General features: G+C 33.2%; 3 protein-coding genes across 12 annotated transcripts; 1 reads left to right on the top strand and 2 right to left on the bottom strand.

The window, feature by feature from the left end:
• The first annotated feature begins 774 nt into the window (after positions 1-774).
• On the top strand, positions 775-2,966 carry LOC109534527 (eukaryotic translation initiation factor 1A, X-chromosomal). Its single transcript, XM_019900257.2, has 3 exons — positions 775-1,023; positions 1,910-2,097; positions 2,375-2,966. The coding sequence occupies exons 1-3, from the start codon at positions 1,008-1,010 to the stop codon at positions 2,615-2,617; spliced, it is 447 nt and encodes a 148-aa protein (XP_019755816.1). The 5' UTR covers positions 775-1,007; the 3' UTR covers positions 2,618-2,966.
• A 993-nt stretch (positions 2,967-3,959) lies between these two features.
• On the bottom strand, positions 3,960-6,589 carry LOC109534526 (tRNA-specific adenosine deaminase 1). Of its 5 annotated transcripts, none has more exons than XM_019900254.2 (4): positions 6,514-6,589; positions 4,984-5,618; positions 4,327-4,651; positions 3,960-4,267 (listed from the first exon to the last, which is right to left on the bottom strand). In XM_019900254.2, exons 2-4 carry the CDS (start codon positions 5,558-5,560, stop codon positions 3,982-3,984), a joined length of 1,188 nt encoding a protein of 395 aa, XP_019755813.2. In that variant the 5' UTR covers positions 5,561-5,618; positions 6,514-6,589; the 3' UTR covers positions 3,960-3,981. The 5 variants fall into 5 exon arrangements, with proteins under 5 accessions (XP_019755813.2, XP_019755814.2, XP_048524836.1 ...); XM_019900255.2 differs by lacking the exon at positions 6,514-6,589 and adding an exon at positions 6,240-6,368; XM_048668879.1 differs by lacking the exon at positions 6,514-6,589 and adding an exon at positions 6,220-6,368.
• Positions 6,590-7,605: 1,016 nt separating this feature from the next.
• On the bottom strand, positions 7,606-18,713 carry LOC109534516 (glutamine--fructose-6-phosphate aminotransferase [isomerizing] 2). Of its 6 annotated transcripts, none has more exons than XM_019900238.2 (15): positions 18,545-18,713; positions 15,101-15,208; positions 14,526-14,615; positions 12,835-12,943; positions 12,568-12,772; positions 12,330-12,471; positions 11,133-11,156; positions 10,631-10,648; positions 9,719-9,870; positions 9,310-9,528; positions 9,024-9,246; positions 8,724-8,968; positions 8,509-8,664; positions 8,233-8,385; positions 7,606-8,163 (listed from the first exon to the last, which is right to left on the bottom strand). In XM_019900238.2, exons 1-15 carry the CDS (start codon positions 18,549-18,551, stop codon positions 7,942-7,944), a joined length of 2,073 nt encoding a protein of 690 aa, XP_019755797.1. In that variant the 5' UTR covers positions 18,552-18,713; the 3' UTR covers positions 7,606-7,941. The 6 variants fall into 6 exon arrangements, with proteins under 6 accessions (XP_019755797.1, XP_019755795.1, XP_019755800.1 ...); XM_019900236.2 differs by having other exon boundaries at positions 10,631-10,651; XM_019900241.2 differs by lacking the exon at positions 11,133-11,156.
• Positions 18,714-20,635: the final 1,922 nt, after the last annotated feature.

Raw genomic sequence — 20,635 nt, forward strand, 5'->3', positions numbered from 1 at the left:
ATTATTTTAATAAGTGGGAAAAAACTTTAGAACATATTATATGAATTTTCATTGATCAATGAATAGCAAATATTTAAGAGCAAAAGGAAATATTTTTTAAATAATGTTTAAATGTTATTTCAAAAATATTTGTTTCTAATATTTAAATAGCATGAAAAAAAATGTATTATATATAATACATTTTCTTCATGAGAGAAGTAAATTTCTCTGAACAATTTTATTTCTAATTTCTCAATCTAGCCCGAAATTCTGCTACATTACATGTATATACATATTATAATAGTTTCTGTTCGATTTAAATCACTTGCATGTATAGAGTGACCCGCACATATAAAAAAATTAAATGTACTTTGTTACTTGTTACTTGCAAATAATCCTTTCACTCATACAACCATGTATATTGCATATTTGTGTGAAGTAGATTATTGAGTTTTCTCTTCAGGATAAGCTCTAAATTTTGCAAATCGGTCGAAGAAGAAAAACGAAAATATTTTCCAACCACATGAAACGAGCGCCAGAGGTCGTGACGTCACTGCAAATGAGATTGTTTGGTTGCGGCCTTTTTCAGTTTGCTCACGGGCATAGATGTGATGGTATACTTATTAAAACTTTGAATTAATATTAGATAAATAAATAAAATGGTTTGTAGACAGTGTTATGTATAGTAATTAATTTAAAGCAAAAAATTCAAAGTGATTAAGTTCCAGGCGCGTTACTTACTTGAAAATATAACTCAATTTAGCTGATAAAATTCGTCGATTGTTAGTACCGTGGCAACATCGCGGCGAAAGTAGTGCGCAAGCGCATCGTGCAGGACATCAGCTTCTTGAGGCCACCATATTGAAAACTTCATTCAGTTTATTCCGTTTTTTGCGACTTGTATGAACCTCACACGTTTTGGTTGAGTCATACTGACGTATTAATCGTGTGGTATTCCTCGTGTACCTGTACAATCGAACAGTCTTTCAAAAGTTTTATTTTAAAGTTCTAGTGCTCGATCCTACAAAATGCCGAAGAATAAAGGTAAGTCAAAATATTTTTTATATTTAATTTACATTAAGCCATGTCTGACGTTACTTAGGGAAGGTCATAGTGGTTAGCAATTTAGCTGCTACATTTGGAAACAATAGTTTTTCTTTGCTGAATCAGCTTTAGAACTTCGTTTGAAACATATTCTAACTTGCAAAACGTGTTCTGGCTTAGTCTATTGTCTAGCTGTTATATGGCTTTCTGATTTGTTGGGTATTTTGTTGTTGGTGCACTATTTTTTACATTTCCCAGATGGAGACTGCATTTTTCTATATTTATTACTTATACACTTCACTAAAATATAGTTCTATCTAAACTTCCATATCTCATTGCCACTAGTTCTTTATATTTATGCAGTTATAATCCACTCCCAGATCTTTTCACAAGATGAGGTAACATTCTTTGTACCCCATACTCTTCATGTGCCTGGTGTTTTAAACTGCCCCTGCGGAGTTGTTGAGTCATTTTTACTAATGAATCTAAATGCATTAAATGGGTTACTGATTCAATGTCCTAATTACGATACATATGCTTTTCTCGAAACATCTTTGAGCCAAACTTTCCATAATGTTATATGTTAAACAATTCTTTCCAGTTCGAATTTTTCATTCCACACAGCCAATGCATGCTGGACCCTATTTATTGTGTCTTATCTGAACGAGTCAGATTTGGTTTGGTTGTGAATAACATTTTGTGTGAGATGTTCGCACTCAAAATATTCTAAAAGTTTGAGATTGATCATTCAATATCAACTGATTCTTGATCTTGGGAATTGTTTTTTTTTAACTTGATTGGGAAGTTATGGTCCGGACCATCTTGAAAAAAATACCAGCACTTTTAGGTAGCAATGAATAATGAAACTATTTTTATATTATTTTAGGTAAAGGAGGTAAAAATCGCAGGAGAGGAAAGAACGAGAACGAAACGGAGAAGCGTGAGTTAATTTTCAAAGAAGATGGTCAAGAATATGCTCAAGTTACCAAAATGCTGGGCAATGGAAGGCTTGAAGCCATGTGCTTTGATGGTGTAAAACGCTTGTGCCATATCCGAGGAAAGCTGCGAAAGAAGGTAAGTCATTGCAAAAAAATTATAATGCGGATTTTGAAGTCTTAAAATATTTCAAGTCAAATCAGGAAAACCTACAAATATATTTTGTGGTATATTTTTATCGACTACAGATTCAAGTATTTGTACTATAAAAACGCTGGTTTTCTTAGCATGCCGAAATAAAATTGAATGAGAAATGAAATAATGAAATGAACGAAAAATTAATGAAAAATGAAATAAAAATGAAACCTTTAAAGGCGAGCGAATTATTCTAAATATCATACGTTTACTTTTTTAGGTTTGGATAAACCAAGGAGACATTATTCTGATAGGTTTGCGAGATTACCAGGATGCCAAAGCAGATGTTATTCTCAAATATACTCCTGACGAAGCCCGTAATTTGAAAACATATGGCGAATTTCCAGAATCCGTTAAAATTAGTGATTATGTTACCTTCGTTGAGAACGATCTGGATGAAGATATTGAATTTGGAGATGATGTGAGCTCAGGAGATGATGCTGATCCTGTGGACGGTATCTGATCACTTTACCTTTATGATATATTAATAAAACTATGCTAATCTTTAGGTTAGCGAATGAATGTACAATATCGAAATTAGTTTGAATATTATGTGTACATTGTATTATACCTGAATTCGACACTGTACATTAATTGGACAAAACAACTGTTTGATAAATATTTTCTTTTTAAATCAATTTTATTTATTCAGTAAATTCGTCGCACCTAAAAATAGATTTTGATTTAATGGATTCCTGTCTATACCCGCACATTGGCTGTATTAAACATTCTGTAAATTATTTGACAGAATTATTACCGTCAATGTAACGATTTAGAATATTATGTAGGCTTAAATACAATGTCTAATGAAATAATTGTTTCTTTTTTTCCTGTATCATACTGTTTTGTATCATGGTGTACTCCTAAATTTGTTTTTTATATTTTTTTTTGTTAGAAAAATGTAAAAAAATCAAAACGAAAAACTATGTCTTATTTGCGCCTTTATTCAACGCCTGCTGAAACTACAGAATACTTATGGAATCGTATCAGTAATAAATGTACTATTATAAAAATTACATTCAATTATTGGATAAAGTTGACTAACTTTCGGCGAAGTAATACCTTTATGTTTAAGAAAAGACGCAGGTCATTTTGAACAGCAACTTTAATTTATTAAGTTAAAATTAAATAATTTAAACTTATTTAATTTTATGAAAGTGATTTCATAAGAAATTGAAATATTCGTTACATTTTTGTGAATTTTTATTTGGATTACCTTACAGCCGATAAACCTCACTTTGTGAAATTTTAATTAAAGTAAAAAAAACTTTAAAGTTAACTCGTCAGACATCCCTATTTGAACTTCAAATTGCACTGCAAGCTTTCACAAGAAAATGTGAACAAAAGGACACAAGAAAATTCATAGAAAATCACCCAGAAACCCTGCCTGATGTATGTTTGTCCAAATAACTCAAAAATGGAGGCAGATACGAAAAAACTGCAAGCGATAAAAAAATCTTAAATTGAACAACAAATTCAAACATTTGTTCGGTCAAAGTCAGTAGCACACCACAAAAAAGTTGAAGATTTGAAAAAACACTTGAAGAAAAGAATTACAGTGACGTATTCACAAAAAAAAATAGTGTACTTGCGTTTCCTGAGCTGAAGACCAATAACTAAATATATTTGAATATAAATAAGAATTTCGAAATCCGTGTTTAATGTAGCAGTTAAATCATCGATGTTAGGGAATCTGCGTTAAATTTATGTCAGGTTTCATAATAAAGTTCACATTGCAGCGGAATCCTGCTGCTTATTTTTTTGGTCGTCTTTTACTTTAGTTTCGGTCTGATTATAAATTACAATTTATGCTGTTAAAACGTATATTTATCCGGTAACAGTGAAGTGCAATAATTCTGGATCTTTCATAGTCCAAGTTCGAAACTGTTCTTTCAGAATTATCCAATTGTTTTGATAGGATTTACTGAGCCTTTTTGCTTGTTCATATGTCGAATTTTCCATATCCGAGTCGAGGTCTATCTTTAGTTCCAAACATTTATCTCTAAACGTTTTAAATAGCTCCAACTTACAAATTCCTAGTCTGCCCTTTTCGGTTAGGTAATTTTTCTTGGTAACGCCTTGCTTTCTTCCATTTACTGCTACCTCGAAATTCCTGCACGGAACGAAAAACGGTTTAGTGTTTGAACTAACAGATTATTTGTAGGTACTAACTGCTGCTCATTCTGTGAATACCACCAGCAGATACTCGAAGAACATGCCAATCGATTTTCGGTCTTTCTGTACACAAACGATTTGTCCGCTTTGTAAAATTCTAGTTTATGTTTTTGATAAGGGAGTGAAAGTGAAGGAGTGACCCTTTCGAACAGCGCTCTTTCCAATGACTTCTGGCAAAACGGAGATTCTTTTAATATGGTAAATGATGATAAGTATACGGGCTCCGCGAGAAACAGCATTAATAAGGCTCCTTGTATTCCTAAATGGCACCATTTAGCCAACTTGTCACTACACGACACTGAAGCTGTGGGATCGCCTCTACCTGCAGAAATAATTCAGAATTAATTATTTTTTAAATTGAAAATGAAGTGAATTTGGATTTCAAGCCTGCATGTATCAAAACTTGGCGTAGAGCTTTTTCCTGTTACATTCTTCATTATTATATTTGAAAGAAAATTTGAGTAGAACGTTTGAGCCTTAAGGGCCGTATGTCCTAATCTACAGTCGTCTCAAGACAAATTGCTATACAATTTTTTTCGATCTGTTTTTACTTAATATTTTATTATTTACATTTTTTTCCAGATTTGGCTGAGTAGGTACTGACTGAAGAATGTATGTATTTTTTTATAGTGTACATGTATAAATTTAGCTCACCTGGTTTAGTTCTCACCACACCTAACACATGATAAGTAGCGCCGTCTGTTTTGGGGTCCTGCACCATGCTATCCTTCAGGCATTTCGCTCCTGTTCGAAATATATCTTCCAGTTTCCTTTTTTTTGCAGGTATGTTTTCACTAGTGCTATCTTCAATGATAGATCCAGCATCCTCATTTTTGTGATCTTGTGGGAATATAGCGGCATCGCCACAAGGCACTTGTGTAGTAAAAAAGTGAAACTTTACCCCCGGTTTTAAGGAGAACGTCTTGTTTTTGTGCGAATAAAAAATTGCTGAATCCTCAGTAAGGTGACTGTATAAGTATCTTAAGAAAGCTCTTCGGCACATTACTTCTGCATGACTATCATTAACTATAGTGCCTTTGGGACACATTTTTGTCTTTCCAATACATTTGGAACCGGTACCTATTGATACAACTTCGAATGTTGAATTTTGCTCTTTTACAATCGACGATAAAATTGTCCATTCGGTTTCTTTTGGTTTTCCAGTCTTTGGAAGGGATTTGAATTTTTCAACAGATAAGTGGGCAATTTTATTTCCCAGTGATTGTTTCATAGTGTGTATAAATATAGCAATAACGATAAGGACAAAATCTTCTTAGGTAGACTGTTGCCTGAAAGAGAATGGGAATACAAAATAAAATGAGAGACGCAAATAGGGTTCATTCAATAAATGTAATGAATAAAATGAAACGTATCGGCAATAATCTCAAGATTTTTTTTCTAAATATATAAGTATACAGTCCCGTAAGCTCATGATCAAAAGGGTACTGCGATATTCTTTGGAAATATTTTTTTCCGCAGAAACTATGAACGCTACAAGATTTTACAAAGAGCACAAAATTGTCAATACATGATTAATGCATCAACCCAAAAAAATTAGTTGATTTCATCCTCCGACTAAAAAGTTCTGGTAGTTTTTGTACCACGCCTCAAGAATTCACCACTTGGCCAAAACGGCTGAACTCGATTGTTTCATCAAAATATGAGTCTTACATAAGAGCAAATTCACAGCGAGTTTCACTAAAATACATCGTACCATTCTCCCGATATTTCACAAAAGATACATTTTTTAAGTACTTTGACCACCAATAGCAGAGGAGCCAGACATTTTTTTACTTAATAACAGTTAGGTCAGATCGTCTTCTTTTTGGTCCAAAGAATATCGCAGTACCTTTTTGCTCATGAGCTTACGGGACACCCTGTATTATATACTATCAAATTATGTTTTCTACATCAGCAAGTTATGGTTCAGGACAGAACATCTCTTTAGCCGCATTTTAATTCAATTTTTGCTAATGTTTTGAAAACATTTATCGATTCTAAATATTTGAGGTTGTGTGGTCTAGAAGATATCAGCTGATGAATCTTATTTTATCCGAAAAAAAAAGAATCGACGATGCCACTTGCATTATCTACTTTCAGTCTTTATCTATGATCTACTTCTAGTAGTTATGCCAGGTGAAATTCGTGATCTTACATTTCTATTGCCCATTTTCGTAAACTTACCTTAAAGTGACCATACGTCCGTCAAAGAAGTCGGTCCCATAGAACAAGACTTATCACAGACAAGACTGCTAAAGACTAAATCACAGACTACTCACTATAAAAAAGACTCCGAGAAATTTCAAAATAATTTCCAGCAAATTCTTTTCTCCAAGTTTGTCATCAAATTTTTTTTCCGATCACTCTACCACACATTGTTTTTCCAAGATACAGCCGCTTACCATCCTTATTGCGACACCCTGTATATACTATTTTTTAGGCGTGTTAAGGGAATACTGAAAAAAATGCTTATCTAAACTGATCTATTAGCCAAAAACCTTTTGGAAAACAATTAATGATAAACTAAAATTCAAGGAACTTATCAAGGTGTGTTAGGAAGTTGTTGAGAATTTTATTTAAAAAATTAACAACATATTTAATTTCAAGATAATTCGAGGCAAAGAAATAATCGAAAAGTAGTAATTTAGCTCATCGTAGGTTCAATTACTTGCAATTAATTTGTCAATTGTAATTCAAATATTCAATTATTTTGAATCTCAAAAAGTTTCGCTCACGCTGTTGCTCACGCTAAAATAATAGGAGGCAAAAACAGATGCCCAGAGGAACACGTCTGTTGTGGTGCTCATTTGTCATGAAAACCAGATTCCAAAAAATCACTCTTAGTTTTACAGAATCATAATGACGCAACACACTTTTGGACTTGAATTCACCGCAATTTACGTATTTCAATAAGAAAATATATAAACTGATTCTCTAACCGACGTCTTATTTACCCCATATGAACACATATTCGCTACATTTTTCAAACACTGGTCGTAAGATTCAAGAAGTTGTTGAATTAAGTTGGGTATCTGGGATTTTGCGGATTAAAATAAATCAAACGAATACCATGTAGTAATACATTATAATTTATTGGTAAAAATTCTCAAAACAATATTTTATAAAATATCAAAAATATAAACAATAACATTTTAAAATTTTGCCTACATTCTACTTACTAGTATTGCACTTAATAAACTGTATGTTTAATACTTAATATGATTACAAGTTTAAACTATATACATCTAAGGGTCAATATTTTGCATCCTCATTGAAGTAATCAAATGTGTCAATGTGATGTGTACACAAAGTATTGAGCCTGAAAAACTCAATCAATATGGAATACATGAAGAAAGACAGTGAATGATGCTCGGAAAAAAGTATTACAAGCATCAGCTTTCCCAAAATTTAGTTTAATACTTATAGAGTAAGCAACCTTTAGAAGGTCTAATCTCCTAAAATATCTTACTGAAGAGATCTAGATTATAATAGATTAGAGCAATAAATATTTATAAAAATATGTTGATGTGGCATCAACACCTCATAAAAATTTAAAAACTCGCAATAAAATATGACAAAAGATTCAAAAAAAAGGAAAAACTTTGCGATCTATTATTCAACCGTGACGCTTTTGGCCAAGTTACGTGGACAATCCACATTACACCCTCTCCTGACAGCGATATGGAATGATAATAGTTGCATTGGAATTACAGTCAAAATGCCTTGTAGACAGTCCACAGTTTTAGGGACCTCTAGATATTGACTAGCGAAAGACATTGTCTCCATATCACCTTCTTCGCAGACCAAAATTGGCTTTCCGTCGCGGGATTTAACCTGTAATTCATCATTTAACGCAAAACCCGCGCATTAACCAGTGAAAAGTTAGTTTGTAGCAATGTTTACCTGTTGTAAGGCGTTCATGCATTTATTATATACATGATCCCTCATGACGATCATCATTACAGGCATGTTGTTGTCGATAAGCGCAAGTGGTCCGTGCTTTAATTCTCCAGCCATGATTCCTTCACTGTGCATGTAAGTTAATTCTTTCACTTTCTGCAAAAGACAAATGAGAATATTTAAAATTCTTACTTAGTCCATTTAATTGAAGACAAGGTTTGCTTAGAAAGTGGACCGATAAACAAGTAATTCCGATAAATTGCAAGTTGAAGCACTTACTAAGGCACCTTCAAGGCAAGTGGCAAAGTTGAACCCTCTGCCCATAATCAACAAAGATTTCTTTTGATATAAATCCTCGGCTAAAGCCTTAACTCTCTTGTCCAATTGCAACACGATGCGAATTTGCTCTTGTAGATTCATCAAACCATGAATAATCTAAAATCGAAAAAACTGCCCATGAGCGAATCTTTAGATGGCAGGAAAACTCAAGCTACCTCTTCTCTCCTCTTTTTCAAGCTCAACCTGTCTTCGCTCATGACGAGTGCGAACATCACTAAAGAAATGAATTGACTTGTGTATGCTTTGGTTGAGGCAACTCCAATTTCCGGGCCGGCATTGATGTGTACTCCACAGTGGGATTCGCGACAGATGGAACTCCCGACGGTGTTGGTTATTCCAACAATAAGTGCCCCTCGCTGCTTGCAGTAACGGAGAGCCATCAAAGAATCCGCGGTTTCACCTTAAAAAAGTGGATCAAACATTGGGGTTGTTTGGAAAGGCTTTATTGACATTACCAGACTGTGAGATGAAAAAACAGACATCATCTCTGAACACAGGGGTAGTGCGGTCCAAGAAATCACTCGCCAACTCTACCATAACTGGCAGTTCGGTCAACTCTTCTAAAAGTTGGCGAGTTGCAATCGCACTATGGTAAGATGTACCACATCCAATCAACATCAATCTTCTACAGCGTTTTATTTCGGGAATATGTTCTTTAATGCCTCCCAGAGTTACTGTCTAGTAATAGGAAAACACCAGATCGCTTAGCGAGTTTCCATTGCATTGAAAAAGTTTACTTACCTTGGTTTCGAAATTGACACGCCCTCGCATTGTGTTGACCACAGATTCGGGTTGCTCAAAAATTTCTTTTTGCATAAAATACTCGTAGTTTCCTTTCATGATTTGCTGTAGTTCCATTTTCAGAGTGGTGATTTCTCGATGGTTTGGGTCATCAGCTCCTTCTTTCCTCACTCTGTGGATGCTTAGAATTCCATTTCGGACGGCGGCAATATCATCGTCCTAACAAATTAACTTTTTTAATAAATGCCGCTTGCAAATCCGGCTTATATATAAAGATTTGGTGCACACTCGAGATGTAGGAGATAAAAGTTTATGGAAAATATTTCCCGATCAAGATAACGAAAATAATCTCCTAGACATGCTCAAAATTGATGTTGATTTTTATTGATGGTGTCATGAAACTTTTTACCTCAAAGTAAATTACACGGTTGGTATGCTCGATGATAGCCGAAGCGTCCGAGGCGAAGAAATACTCCACTTGCTTGTCCTCCAGAGGTTCGAATTCGGTTGAACCTGTTCTGGGCAAAGTGGGAAATTCGACGCGTCCATGTGGGCGATGATCTAAAAGCAGCAATTACACATTTTCATTAAAAATGCTGATTTTTCTCAGAATGTATTGTCCATCACCCTAGAGTGGATTGAGCGAAAAATATTTACACATATTAAATATAGCGTTTCGTTTTCCAGCCACATATCCATTGGTAAACGTTCCTCAAATTGCTTTTAAAGTTTGAGCCGTTGTAATGTAGAAAAACCAGAAAACCTTAATGTTGCAGTACAGTCTTTCTTAACATAGAGTAACTAATGCCACCACATACCAAAGCAATGTACAAATAATTGTGTCAATCATGTAATACTCACCTCGGTTAAGGAGTTATTTGGAAACAATCTTACGGGTTTTAGTGTCATTCTTCCATTACCGGGATGTATATGTATATAGGGCGGTCCATACTAATTAGGAACTTTAGCGAAATCCACCATAGCTCAAAAGCTACTAATATGAATAAATATACATTTTAAAATTAGTCCTTAGATATTTGAAAGAGTAATTTCAAAATGAAACATTTTAATTACTATTTGTTGCATAATATTAGCAACAACTTTTGAACCATTCAAATATAGAAGTATTCCATAATTGCTCCCATTTTTATGAGCTGCCCTCTATACAGAAGTACGTGTTATGTTGGAAGCATTTAAAAAAAATAATTTCACGTTCATGTATCGCAATGGATATAGACGATTAATAAGAAAATAGCATATAATGTTAATTATTGGATAATCAACAGACCTTAAGAAGCTGTGAAAAAGTAAAAGTAACTACCTGGATCAGTTTCTGCGTCTGCTTGCAAGGAGGTCCCAGGGAAAAATAAAAAGGAAAAAAAAAACAACAAAAGATTAAAATACAACACACAACCAAAAATAATTACTATACTTTCAGTAACTGTATTAACAAACACCTGGTTCTTGATCATTCAATTAAAATACACTAATTGCTAATAACAGTTACCTGAAAGAATAACAAAAAAACAAAAATTAAACTTGAACTGCTCTAATTTTATCGATTACATGCAAAGGAAGTTAATTTGTATGTATCCCAAAAAACCTTTCACTATCTGAGATAAAGCATTTTTACATGTCATCAATAACATGTTGAGTGATGGATGCAGTAAAAATAAATTCCCTTTTGGTGTTTCAAGTTTCTAATGATTCACTATCAACATGTTTTTGATAGATCAGCAGCCAAATAAAAATAAATAAAACAATACAAAAAATTACAAAAAAAATAATACAAGACAGAATTAGTAGTGGAAAGGAATATCTACCTTTAGGTGAAGGTTGAGGTTCGTCTATTTGCCAGAACAGTCCAGAGAAGGAAACAAAGTACCAAAATAACAAATAGTTGGTTAATAAATAAATACAAAAATCAAGTTAAAACATTTAAACAATACACTGGAATTAATAACTAAAATAAAAAATACAAAGCTGTGAAAATTTTCAAATGAGACACTGAAGGGCGATTTTATTTGAAAATTATCACAATGCTTCTTGGTTAAGATGGTTATTTACAATGAACGCTAATGGGCATTATATGAGGTTTTTGAAGAGGCATGGTTTAGATGTAATTCTGACTTAATTTTAAGCCGCAAATAACTAATCGAAGTCGATAAAAGTTCTGCCGCATATTTATACAATGTCAAATTATTGCCCTGAAGCTATTGGAAAATATGAATTATTTATAAAGCAAAATAATCAGAATACATCACCTTGCGATAAGTTAGTTAGGAAATGAAGATTAGTAGATAAAAAATACTCCCCTTAAGTCATTCATGTTATATGTTAAAACTACCATGCATCAACAAAACTAACTGGGTTTCATGCATTTTATATGAAAATAGCCAATTGTGCATACTACGTTCTATTAAGGCCCCACAACAAAAAGCTGGTCTTTCAAAAGAGAATCTAACTCCTTGAAATATAATCTAGCTTATATTTATGTGGATTATTAATAAGGCATTTTCAAGTATTCTTTCATAGTCGATGATATGATGATATTGAATGGATTTCCAAGAATCAATCATTTCAGTATTGAATATAAATCAAATTATAAAAGTACTATTTAAAGTTAATTTTGATTGACAAGGTTTCAAATTTCTGGCACGCGCCTTAATCTAAGTCGAAATATACAATTCTGCATCACTTCTTAAACTTATTTTCGCCTTTCGCCATATATAAAAAAGGAATATATGTTAGTATTTAAATGCCCTTTCCAATTCCTGCCCTGAATATCTACTGTTTTTCTCACAACCACGTTTCAATGATTTTTAGCAGATCACATTACCTCGAAATTCTATTCTATTAAGTGCCCACCTCCCTAAATCAAGTGCAGAGTCTGTAGAAGTGACGGCAAAGAATTAAATGTTCTGAATTTTAGGGGCAACTTCCAGTGTTGTCGTGAATAAGACATACATAGTCATGTCATTGTAATCAATGTAAATTTTAAACATATAAGAGATTATTACCTTTTCCGTATAAAATTGGAATGTGGTCAGTAGCCAAGCGAGTTTTTGTCTTGATTCCCACCAACAAAGGAGAACCACGCCTGGTAGCCACACACTCACCAGGGAAATGTTTGGATTTGAAGCAAAGAGCAAACGCTCCTTCCTATAAGTAAACAAAAACCATTTCTGCCATGAAACATTAATCTTTCTGAGAAGGATCAAATTATGTTAGACACTGTCTATTAGTTGGCCTGCTTACCAGCTGACGAACAACATTTTCAACCAATTCCCTAAATGAGAAATTCGGATGTTGTTGGAAGAAATGGAATACCAGCTTTGCAATAATTTCAGTATCAGTTTCGCTCTCGAATCGGTAACCTTTCTGTTCCAAGAAGTATTTCACTTCCTTGTAGTTGGTGATGATGCCATTGTGAACCACTACGAAAGTATTTGCCGCGTCTGACCTAGAACATCCCAAAAAAACGCTTGGTATTAATAATTGATAATCCAATAAGTCGATGATTACCTGTGCGGGTGAGAGTTCACTTCACTAGGAACTCCATGGGTAGCCCAACGAGTATGGGCAATGCCGCAATGAGTTTCGATACATCCACTTGTGAAAAGTTGCCCACTTACTGAAATAAATTTACATTATAAATTCGGATAAGTTCTAAATACGAAACATTATTAAGTTGGAGATTTTAGTAGCTATTAATTCGGATAATTTAAATTCGGTCGACCTAAATCAAAATCGTAGCGATGGCTCAAAATCGGCCCGACGAACTCGATATAATGATGCATTGTTAAAACACATTTTTATTAATAAAAATTTATAAAATTTTTTTTTTTTTAATTCCGCATCCGAATCGTTATTTTAGTTTATAAGTTTTTCCGATCTTCTAATCGGTAACTGGTGCACATTGTGTGCTTTTCCGATAAAAAAAATACAGTATTTTGATTTTACAGTATTATCAGTAGTTATTTTCCAGAAAAACAGGGATTGTTTTCTGCCGAAAACATGATTCGCACGCCATTTTTCTGGCAGGAAATTTCTTATTTGAATTTTCTCTCCTTTTTAAATTTAATTGTTTTGCCCCGAAAATTGCAGCTCCCATTGATATCAGGAAATTCTGCTCTTTCCATACTATCTAGTCAGTAGATTAGCCAAATTATTACCTACCAAGAAATATCTCCAATTCTGCCAGCAAGCTCCTAATAAGTTTTTATCTTACATATTTTAGATATACAACTGTTTTGCACCAGAAAATTATATCGTATTGTTAGATAGATTTAAGGACTGTCAGAAAAAATCGCTACATATAAAAACCGGTCTAACTCCTCACAAAATGAAAAAATCTAAATTCCTATCATGAGAGGCTCTTCCATAGAAAATTTAAATGATTTTGGCATATTAAACATCGAACTGAACATAAGTTTTAGTAGAGAAATTACATCTGAATCAGAAGTGCGTGGATTAATAATTCGAAGTTTTCATGAAAATCCATCGTGAACCCATCGAAATTTCGCGAAAAACCCACTTTTTTGTTTGATGCGATCTTTTTATAACTAAACAGAACAGTTCCGTAGTAGATCCAATTTATATTTCAAAAATGTTGTTTGCAAAAGCATGGACATTTTCAAATGTTTAAACAACCTGCAAAAATGACCATTCGGTAAAATATTTTAGATACACTTATTTTTTTAATGGCAATTCACATAAACTGAGCTTCTGCGTTAATAATTTATTTGGGTTAGATTGCGTCGCATATAAGATGATATCATATTGAATTTTAATTGCAATTCAGTTCAGTCGAAAGTTTTGTGAGCGCTCTTAAAAGGAGTTTGAAAATAATTAATGCTCAGGCAGGCTCAGGAGAGCCCCCATGTTTCTCCTGTTCGATAAATTAAATAAAATGATGTCCCAATGATGAAAAACCATTGAAACGTATAAAAACAGAAATGTGCAAGAACAAGCACGTTTCCAAGCATCACCGCTCAGATTTCGGACTATTTAATCCACCGGTAAACGCACGCGATATAGAATGAGATATCGTCAAGCACTTTCTAGTATTAAATATCATAAAAACGTAAATAAGGTCACGATTCTAATACCACATAAAAATTAATAAGATCACATACATTTGAAACAACATAATCGTTTAAAAAAACCTATAAGTAATTCGATTAGAAGTATGACTTGCGGTATCAAGCACTCACCTTCCTTGATTGCCTCCTCTAAAAGAGCGACCTTTCCAGTTCTTTTAATGAGCGTGATGTCCTGCTCGTTTACGGAGTCAACAGCTACGCCTAATTAATAATTTTTTTTGTTTTAAGGAAACATACGTGAAATAAATTTCCTAGTCTCTAATAAGTTTAACAAGCCCAAAAATTAAAAAAATCTGAAAATGAATAAAATTAGCAAATGATACATTTTCACTGAAAAAAAGTCCTCACTGAAAAGACATACATGCTTAAGTTTTGGTATTTGGACCTGGTCCGTTTTAAATTTCAAATGGCGTCAGTAATTGAAATTTATCTCATATTACCTAAGTACATTTATTTTGGTATCATCACCAATCTCTGAACAATTCCCAGAGCTATCAGTTTCTAAGAAGCATCAAATTTAAGCAAATTATAAGAAAAGCATACGTACTTAACTGTCTTTCAGAGATTGAAAAAATCATTCAGTTTACAACAAATACTCAAATTTAATAGTAATTTGGACTTTCTAGGTATTGGAAATAATTTCGTCTTTTTACACTTACAAAAAGCGCATAAAAAAGAATGTTTACCTGCAGAGTCATAGCCACGGTATTCTAACCGTTTGAGTCCATTGACCAAGAGGTCCAAGATCTCTGACCTTTTCTTTGGGGTGAGGTAGTTAAGGTATGCAAATATTCCTAAAAAAGAAACAAGCCATGAATGTCCCATTTCTTAGATTACGGCAGAATAAGCTGGTTTGTATGCTTATTTTCATAAAAATACCATTGTAATATTGAGGATTTGTCAAGGAACCGTATATTGCAAAACTAATAAGTTAATAGGTCGTTATCTTAAAATACTGATAATTTACCACCAACGTGTAACAATGTTGTTGTAAAATACAGGAATTTCGTGCGAGTTACTTTATCTGTACTTGGGCTTGGCATCATTGTTAAATGTTTATAAATGAGTAAATAGACTTACTTTTGAATCATTTGGTATTCCAGATTCACAACAGATTTGAAAATCTGATTAATTTTTGATATTTGCGTCTTCAAGGGCAATACTTAAATTTGTCACGATCCACTGCAACTTTAACATTTTAAAATTAGCAGACGTATCTGAATTTATTATGTTTCTAATACATATTTAACGGTCCGGCGTCGCAACTTTTCATAATCACCATCAGCAACAAGAAGTAACTCTAGCGCTTTTAGAATGCCAAGGCCAGCGATTGAATAACATTTCTCAATAGTTCAAATTGTTCTAAAAGCGAAAGTGCTATCCGAAGATATCGGGGCAAGAAGAAGCGCAGCTAATCAAGCGAATCACTGCTCCTCCTTATCAGAATAAGGAGTAAGAAATCCACTTCAGTTCAATTTTCATGCTTATACTTGAAAGGGTGTACTTCTACCAATATAAAATTAACTACTTCTTCCATCGAAGAACTATTATGTCAATCCCGTATGTATTAGAAAGTAAACGAATTTCAGGTAATGAAATTGCAGAATGTCCTTGAAAGACCCACTAGGTTCGGACTGTGAACCTAAATAATTTACGTAAAGAAAATCTGGTTAACCCTGAAAGAACGCACGACAAGGAAATGGTTCAATTAAACCGATACACCCAAAGGTTACTTATTCGCTGACTGCAGATTTAAGTGCACATGGGAGTGTCATAGGAAGCAATTGACTGACTTTAATTTATAATAAATTAAATGTAGTGTAAAGTCTAGTCCATTTTTGGCTACTTGATGATGGCGAATTTGTAGTTAAAATTCACGGAAGGAGTCACTTGCTGGTGTTCTCAAGTTTTTATTAAAAAAAAACAGTGTGTCAATGAAACCATAGAAGTTAAAGGCTTGGCAAGTTTGGCAAAAAATACTTTGCTATCTGAGAAATTAAGTTTTACTATATGTATTTGTTCGTATGAAACCCCAATCATAAAATTAGCCAACGTATTTATCTTTTTAAGATGGATATCGAATTTAGTAAGAATTAACTGATAATATTGAAATGATAATCGCTTATAATGAGATTGACTTGTACTAGGACCTTTATTCCTAATTCCTATCATAAAACTTTCGTTTAGTGGTCACTTTTTGACTGACGAAAAAGGACGGATTTAATAATAAATATTAATAATTGAATTATTTTGGAGTTTCTGCGACAAGACAGTGATCCCAGTTGATTTGAAATTAAAACAGTTAGAAATTAAGTTCTTCTTGTAGAGATTTTCTGTAGTATATGGACATATCACCGCGACAGAAAGTATAATTGCTATACATGAAAGAAGATGCTACTCATCCAGATAGTCCATGTATTCTCGAATTATAAAAAAAATATTCACGTAATTGATTTTTGATTCAAAAAATTCAAGGCTAACCGCTTATTCTTTGCCAAAGTACTATCTGTTTTTTTTCTCGATCGGTACTTCCTTCCTTTGGATTCCTGTCTGCCCGGTTTTCGATTGTGACCTTACGAATCGTAAATTTGATAGTTTCAAGGGCGACGTGCATAATTCGATAATGTGAATTTAAACGAACAAATGTAGAAAGCCTGTTTATAAACAGGCCCAGCAGTTTACTCATTTTCTCAGTCATCAAAAAGTCAAATTTAATTAGTCTTCTGGTTAAAGTGAAAATGCTTTCAGTATCTCGCATTGAATTAAATCTCTAGGCAATTAAAATAGCACATTTTTTATTGATCGAGAACGATATAATAGTGCATCTTAAATTTTTTATATCCACTTTGCAAATAAATGGTCTTTCCCAACATGAACAATGAAATGTTTAACGGTTCTGCAAGACTTGGTTTTCAAGATGTTCATTCTTTTGTTGCCTAACTTTAAAATTTCATCAGAAAATTGATGTATTTTCGGATAATCATTTATTTTTAACACTTGATCAATGAGGAAGTTTGTTTAGATATGTGATATTTGACTGACAGTTTTCTGATTAACACTCTGTTAATGGAAATTTTATAATCAATCTTGTAGATAATCATGGCGAACACTTGCAAGTGCAAAGGTTTTGATTTATGGATTAGTTAAATCAATAAATGTTGCGATTTTAAACGATATTAACATATTATGACTATTTGACGTCTTGAGTGGTTCAAGAGAATGAACAGAATTATAATAAACTCAAAATGAAAAAAAAACTTAAATCGTTAGATGTTGCATCAGATTTTTTCTATGTTTCGTAAAACCCTCGGTGGTTTCTACACCTGAAGCATGATTATAAGATATTTTGATCTGTTCACTTGCAATTAAATATTTAACGTAGGTAACATGCATTATTAATTGTTTTCATCCATTGATAAGCGTGGAGTTACACAGGTAGATATTTTAGGCAAATTGCTATCGAGATTAAAAGGATTTTAGATTTAAAATGTTCCTATTGTTTAATTTCAAGGCATTAATAATAACATAAGCTTTTTTGCGAAAACCTGTTGGAACCATTATTTGCTTGTTGTTGTTTAGTGTTATCACTTTCGAAAGGTAAGTTCGGTTGACAAATGTTTTGCTCCATTTAAGTCACCCTCGCATGCTAAGTAAAGTAGGCCACAAATCAAATTCCATTGAAGCTTGGGACTGATTTGTTTGTTTTTCTCCTTCTAATTTAGCAAACCATATTCAACTTTCACTTTTGCAGACTGTGGGCTTTTTTCATATTTTGCACTTTATGGTTACATGATAAACCAGTCGGTTGCATAATTCTGACTATAAAAATTCAATGTGCCCTGCAATAAGAGTTTTTAACTTAGAGTTGAAGTTTGCATTTCAAAAAACATGATCTCTTCTTGAACTAAGGGGAAATTAACATTGCCAAGTCGACAAAAGTTATCAATAATTGAAACTAGAAATGCTAGGCATTCAGGAACATTTGTTGATTTGTGGAAATGTATTGCTATGTAAAATTTCGATGTGTTTTTGCGAAAAACAACCCTTACACGTGGGATGAAATGCACACAATTAAGGGAAGGTCACTAAAATATTTAACATTTGCTATTATATGGATGATGCCAGCTTACCACACATTGTTTACAAACCGGAGTGCCACACTAAATCACAACAAAACACTAAACAGTTAAATGCAAACTGAAAATATTGTTTAAATTTCGGCCTTTTTATAGAAAACGTCAACCAAACACAACTCAGCCATTTAGCTGTCACTTATAAATGAATGCCAGCGTTTCACAATTTAATACGTTTACCTGATAAATAGATAACGGAATTAATCATTATAATGTTGATTATGTGTAATTTACGGCTGATTAAATTATTTGCGTTGTATTCTGCTTAAAAATTAATTTTTTGTGATACGTATGTCTGGGATTTTCCCATTGACAGGGAATTAAACCAGTATATTCGATATTAGTATGGAAAAATGTTACGACCTGACAACGTCGATCGCTGCAGGCGATTAAGGGCAGCATTATACGGGGGATTTAACAAAACTATTAAATTACCAGGTGTACTTTGAAGATGTATTCATATTTAACTTTATATTTAAGTTAATTTTTTTATTATTTAATTTTAATTTGATCTAATGATCAAAATCATTTGCGCGCAGGGCATTTTGTTTGTTTTTTCCACCGTTGTTTAATATGATTTTTGAAAACTTCAATTATAAACTTAATGCTCGTCGTTGTTGGTCGAAATAATGGTAATTGACTAGGTGGTCGGGCCTTTACGTTTTACTTTAATTTACTAATAACTTTTCTGCATGGGGTTTTCCATAATAACACCAAAATAAATGGCATTAATATTTTCTGTTCCGTTATTTCGTTTGTCAATTAGCGGGACACCACTATTCTCGAAATCTTGGTGATTAAACGAAAAATCCTAGTTTGTACTTACTTGATACAATCCGGATTATATCAAGAGAACAGCATATCGAAGGAGGTAGAAAGAAGCGAATATCAGGAGCCGAAATAGACATTAATCGCAAATAACGTAACGCTAAACATATTATTGTGTCTCGACCAAAATCCCATTTCAAGGAAGTATCAGGTGCCGAAATAGGAATTAATCGCAATCAGCGTAACGCTAAAACTGTTTTGTGTGGCATCTGAAAAACATGAAACTTGCTTCAAGAAGGCCTCAGGACAGTAGCGAGAAGGAATAGAAATATCGTCAGCTAGAATAGGCATTAGTCGAAAATAGCGTTACGTTAACGAGCTGGTCATGATTATAACGGGCAGAAGAACATTTCGGGTAGGCCTGGGTAACTCTGTGAATAATATTTTAAAGTCTTGAAATTTCAGAATATTCCAGTTTTAGCCAAGATATTATTTCTTCTAAGTGCTCAATTTTCTAAAGTTTTACTTAAAAATTAAACAATTTTCTATCAAAAAACGAACCGAATAAGCGAAAGTTTATAACAGATTATTTCGGCACCTCCATTCCTCTGAAGACTGAGAATTTGTTTAAAAATGTGGTTTTTTAGTTTTAACTGCATTTTTTTGCTTTACTTGCTACTCAAAAACGCTCTATTTTGTAGAGTTTCACTTCACAATACTGACGATCTGGAGGACTTTTATACAAAAACTTTTAAAACGAAAATAAATTCCTACCGTTTTTTCCCGAAAACCATCGCAAAACTAAAAGTTTGAAATCGAAAACGCAAAAAAGCATTATTTTCTGGTAATTGTCTTCTTTTTTGTGTTTTCAGCAAAAAATGACAAAATTAATTTTGCTAGAAAATTCGCCTCATTCATCGGTTTGCAGGGAACTTTAGAAAGCCAATTTTAGCTTCGATTTTGGCACAAAAATCAAATAAGTTTATTTATTCAGTTTTTTACCGAAAGTAATTAAGACTATCTTGAAAAAACGACCAGAGCAAAAGTTTTCATAAAATTCTTGGGAAAATTCGCCGCCCTCATCGCGTTAAGGATTTCTAAAGTTCCTTTAAATTTTCAGGTCATTCCAGTTTTAGCAAAGTTTCTATTAAGCAATTTTTTTATGCAAAAATTGCATTATTTATTAGTTTTGCTTAAAATACTAGCAATTTTCAAGTATTTTCTGTCAAAAATTATAAGATACATTTTATTGGAACACTCGCCTCCTTAACCGCTTTGCAAAAATGTTGGAAAAACTTTTTGCAGCTTCGAATTATGAAC

This window comes from Dendroctonus ponderosae, unplaced genomic scaffold (genome assembly GCF_020466585.1).
Source record: "Dendroctonus ponderosae isolate FM_Combo_2020 unplaced genomic scaffold, Dpon_F_20191213v2 Dpon_F_20191213_8, whole genome shotgun sequence".
In the NCBI taxonomy this organism is placed as follows: Eukaryota; Metazoa; Arthropoda; class Insecta; order Coleoptera; family Curculionidae; genus Dendroctonus; species Dendroctonus ponderosae.

Coding starts and splice junctions, on each gene's coding strand:
- LOC109534527 (XM_019900257.2), top strand. Junction 2,098..2,374: donor GAGGAAAGCTGCGAAAGAAG/GTAAGTCATTGC, acceptor TTACTTTTTTAG/GTTTGGATAAACCAAGGAGA.
- LOC109534516 (XM_019900236.2), bottom strand. Junction 12,944..14,525: donor AGAGGAGGCAATCAAGGAAG/GTGAGTGCTTGA, acceptor AATTTATTTCAG/TAAGTGGGCAACTTTTCACA. Junction 8,386..8,508: donor CTTGCCTTGAAGGTGCCTTA/GTAAGTGCTTCA, acceptor TGTCTTTTGCAG/AAAGTGAAAGAATTAACTTA.
- LOC109534526 (XM_019900254.2), bottom strand. CDS start 5,560: ATGAAACAATCACTGGGAAATAAAATTGCCCACTTATCTGTTGAAAAA. Junction 4,652..4,983: donor TGTGGTGAGAACTAAACCAG/GTGAGCTAAATT, acceptor TTATTTCTGCAG/GTAGAGGCGATCCCACAGCT. Junction 4,268..4,326: donor TATTCACAGAATGAGCAGCA/GTTAGTACCTAC, acceptor CGTTCCGTGCAG/GAATTTCGAGGTAGCAGTAA.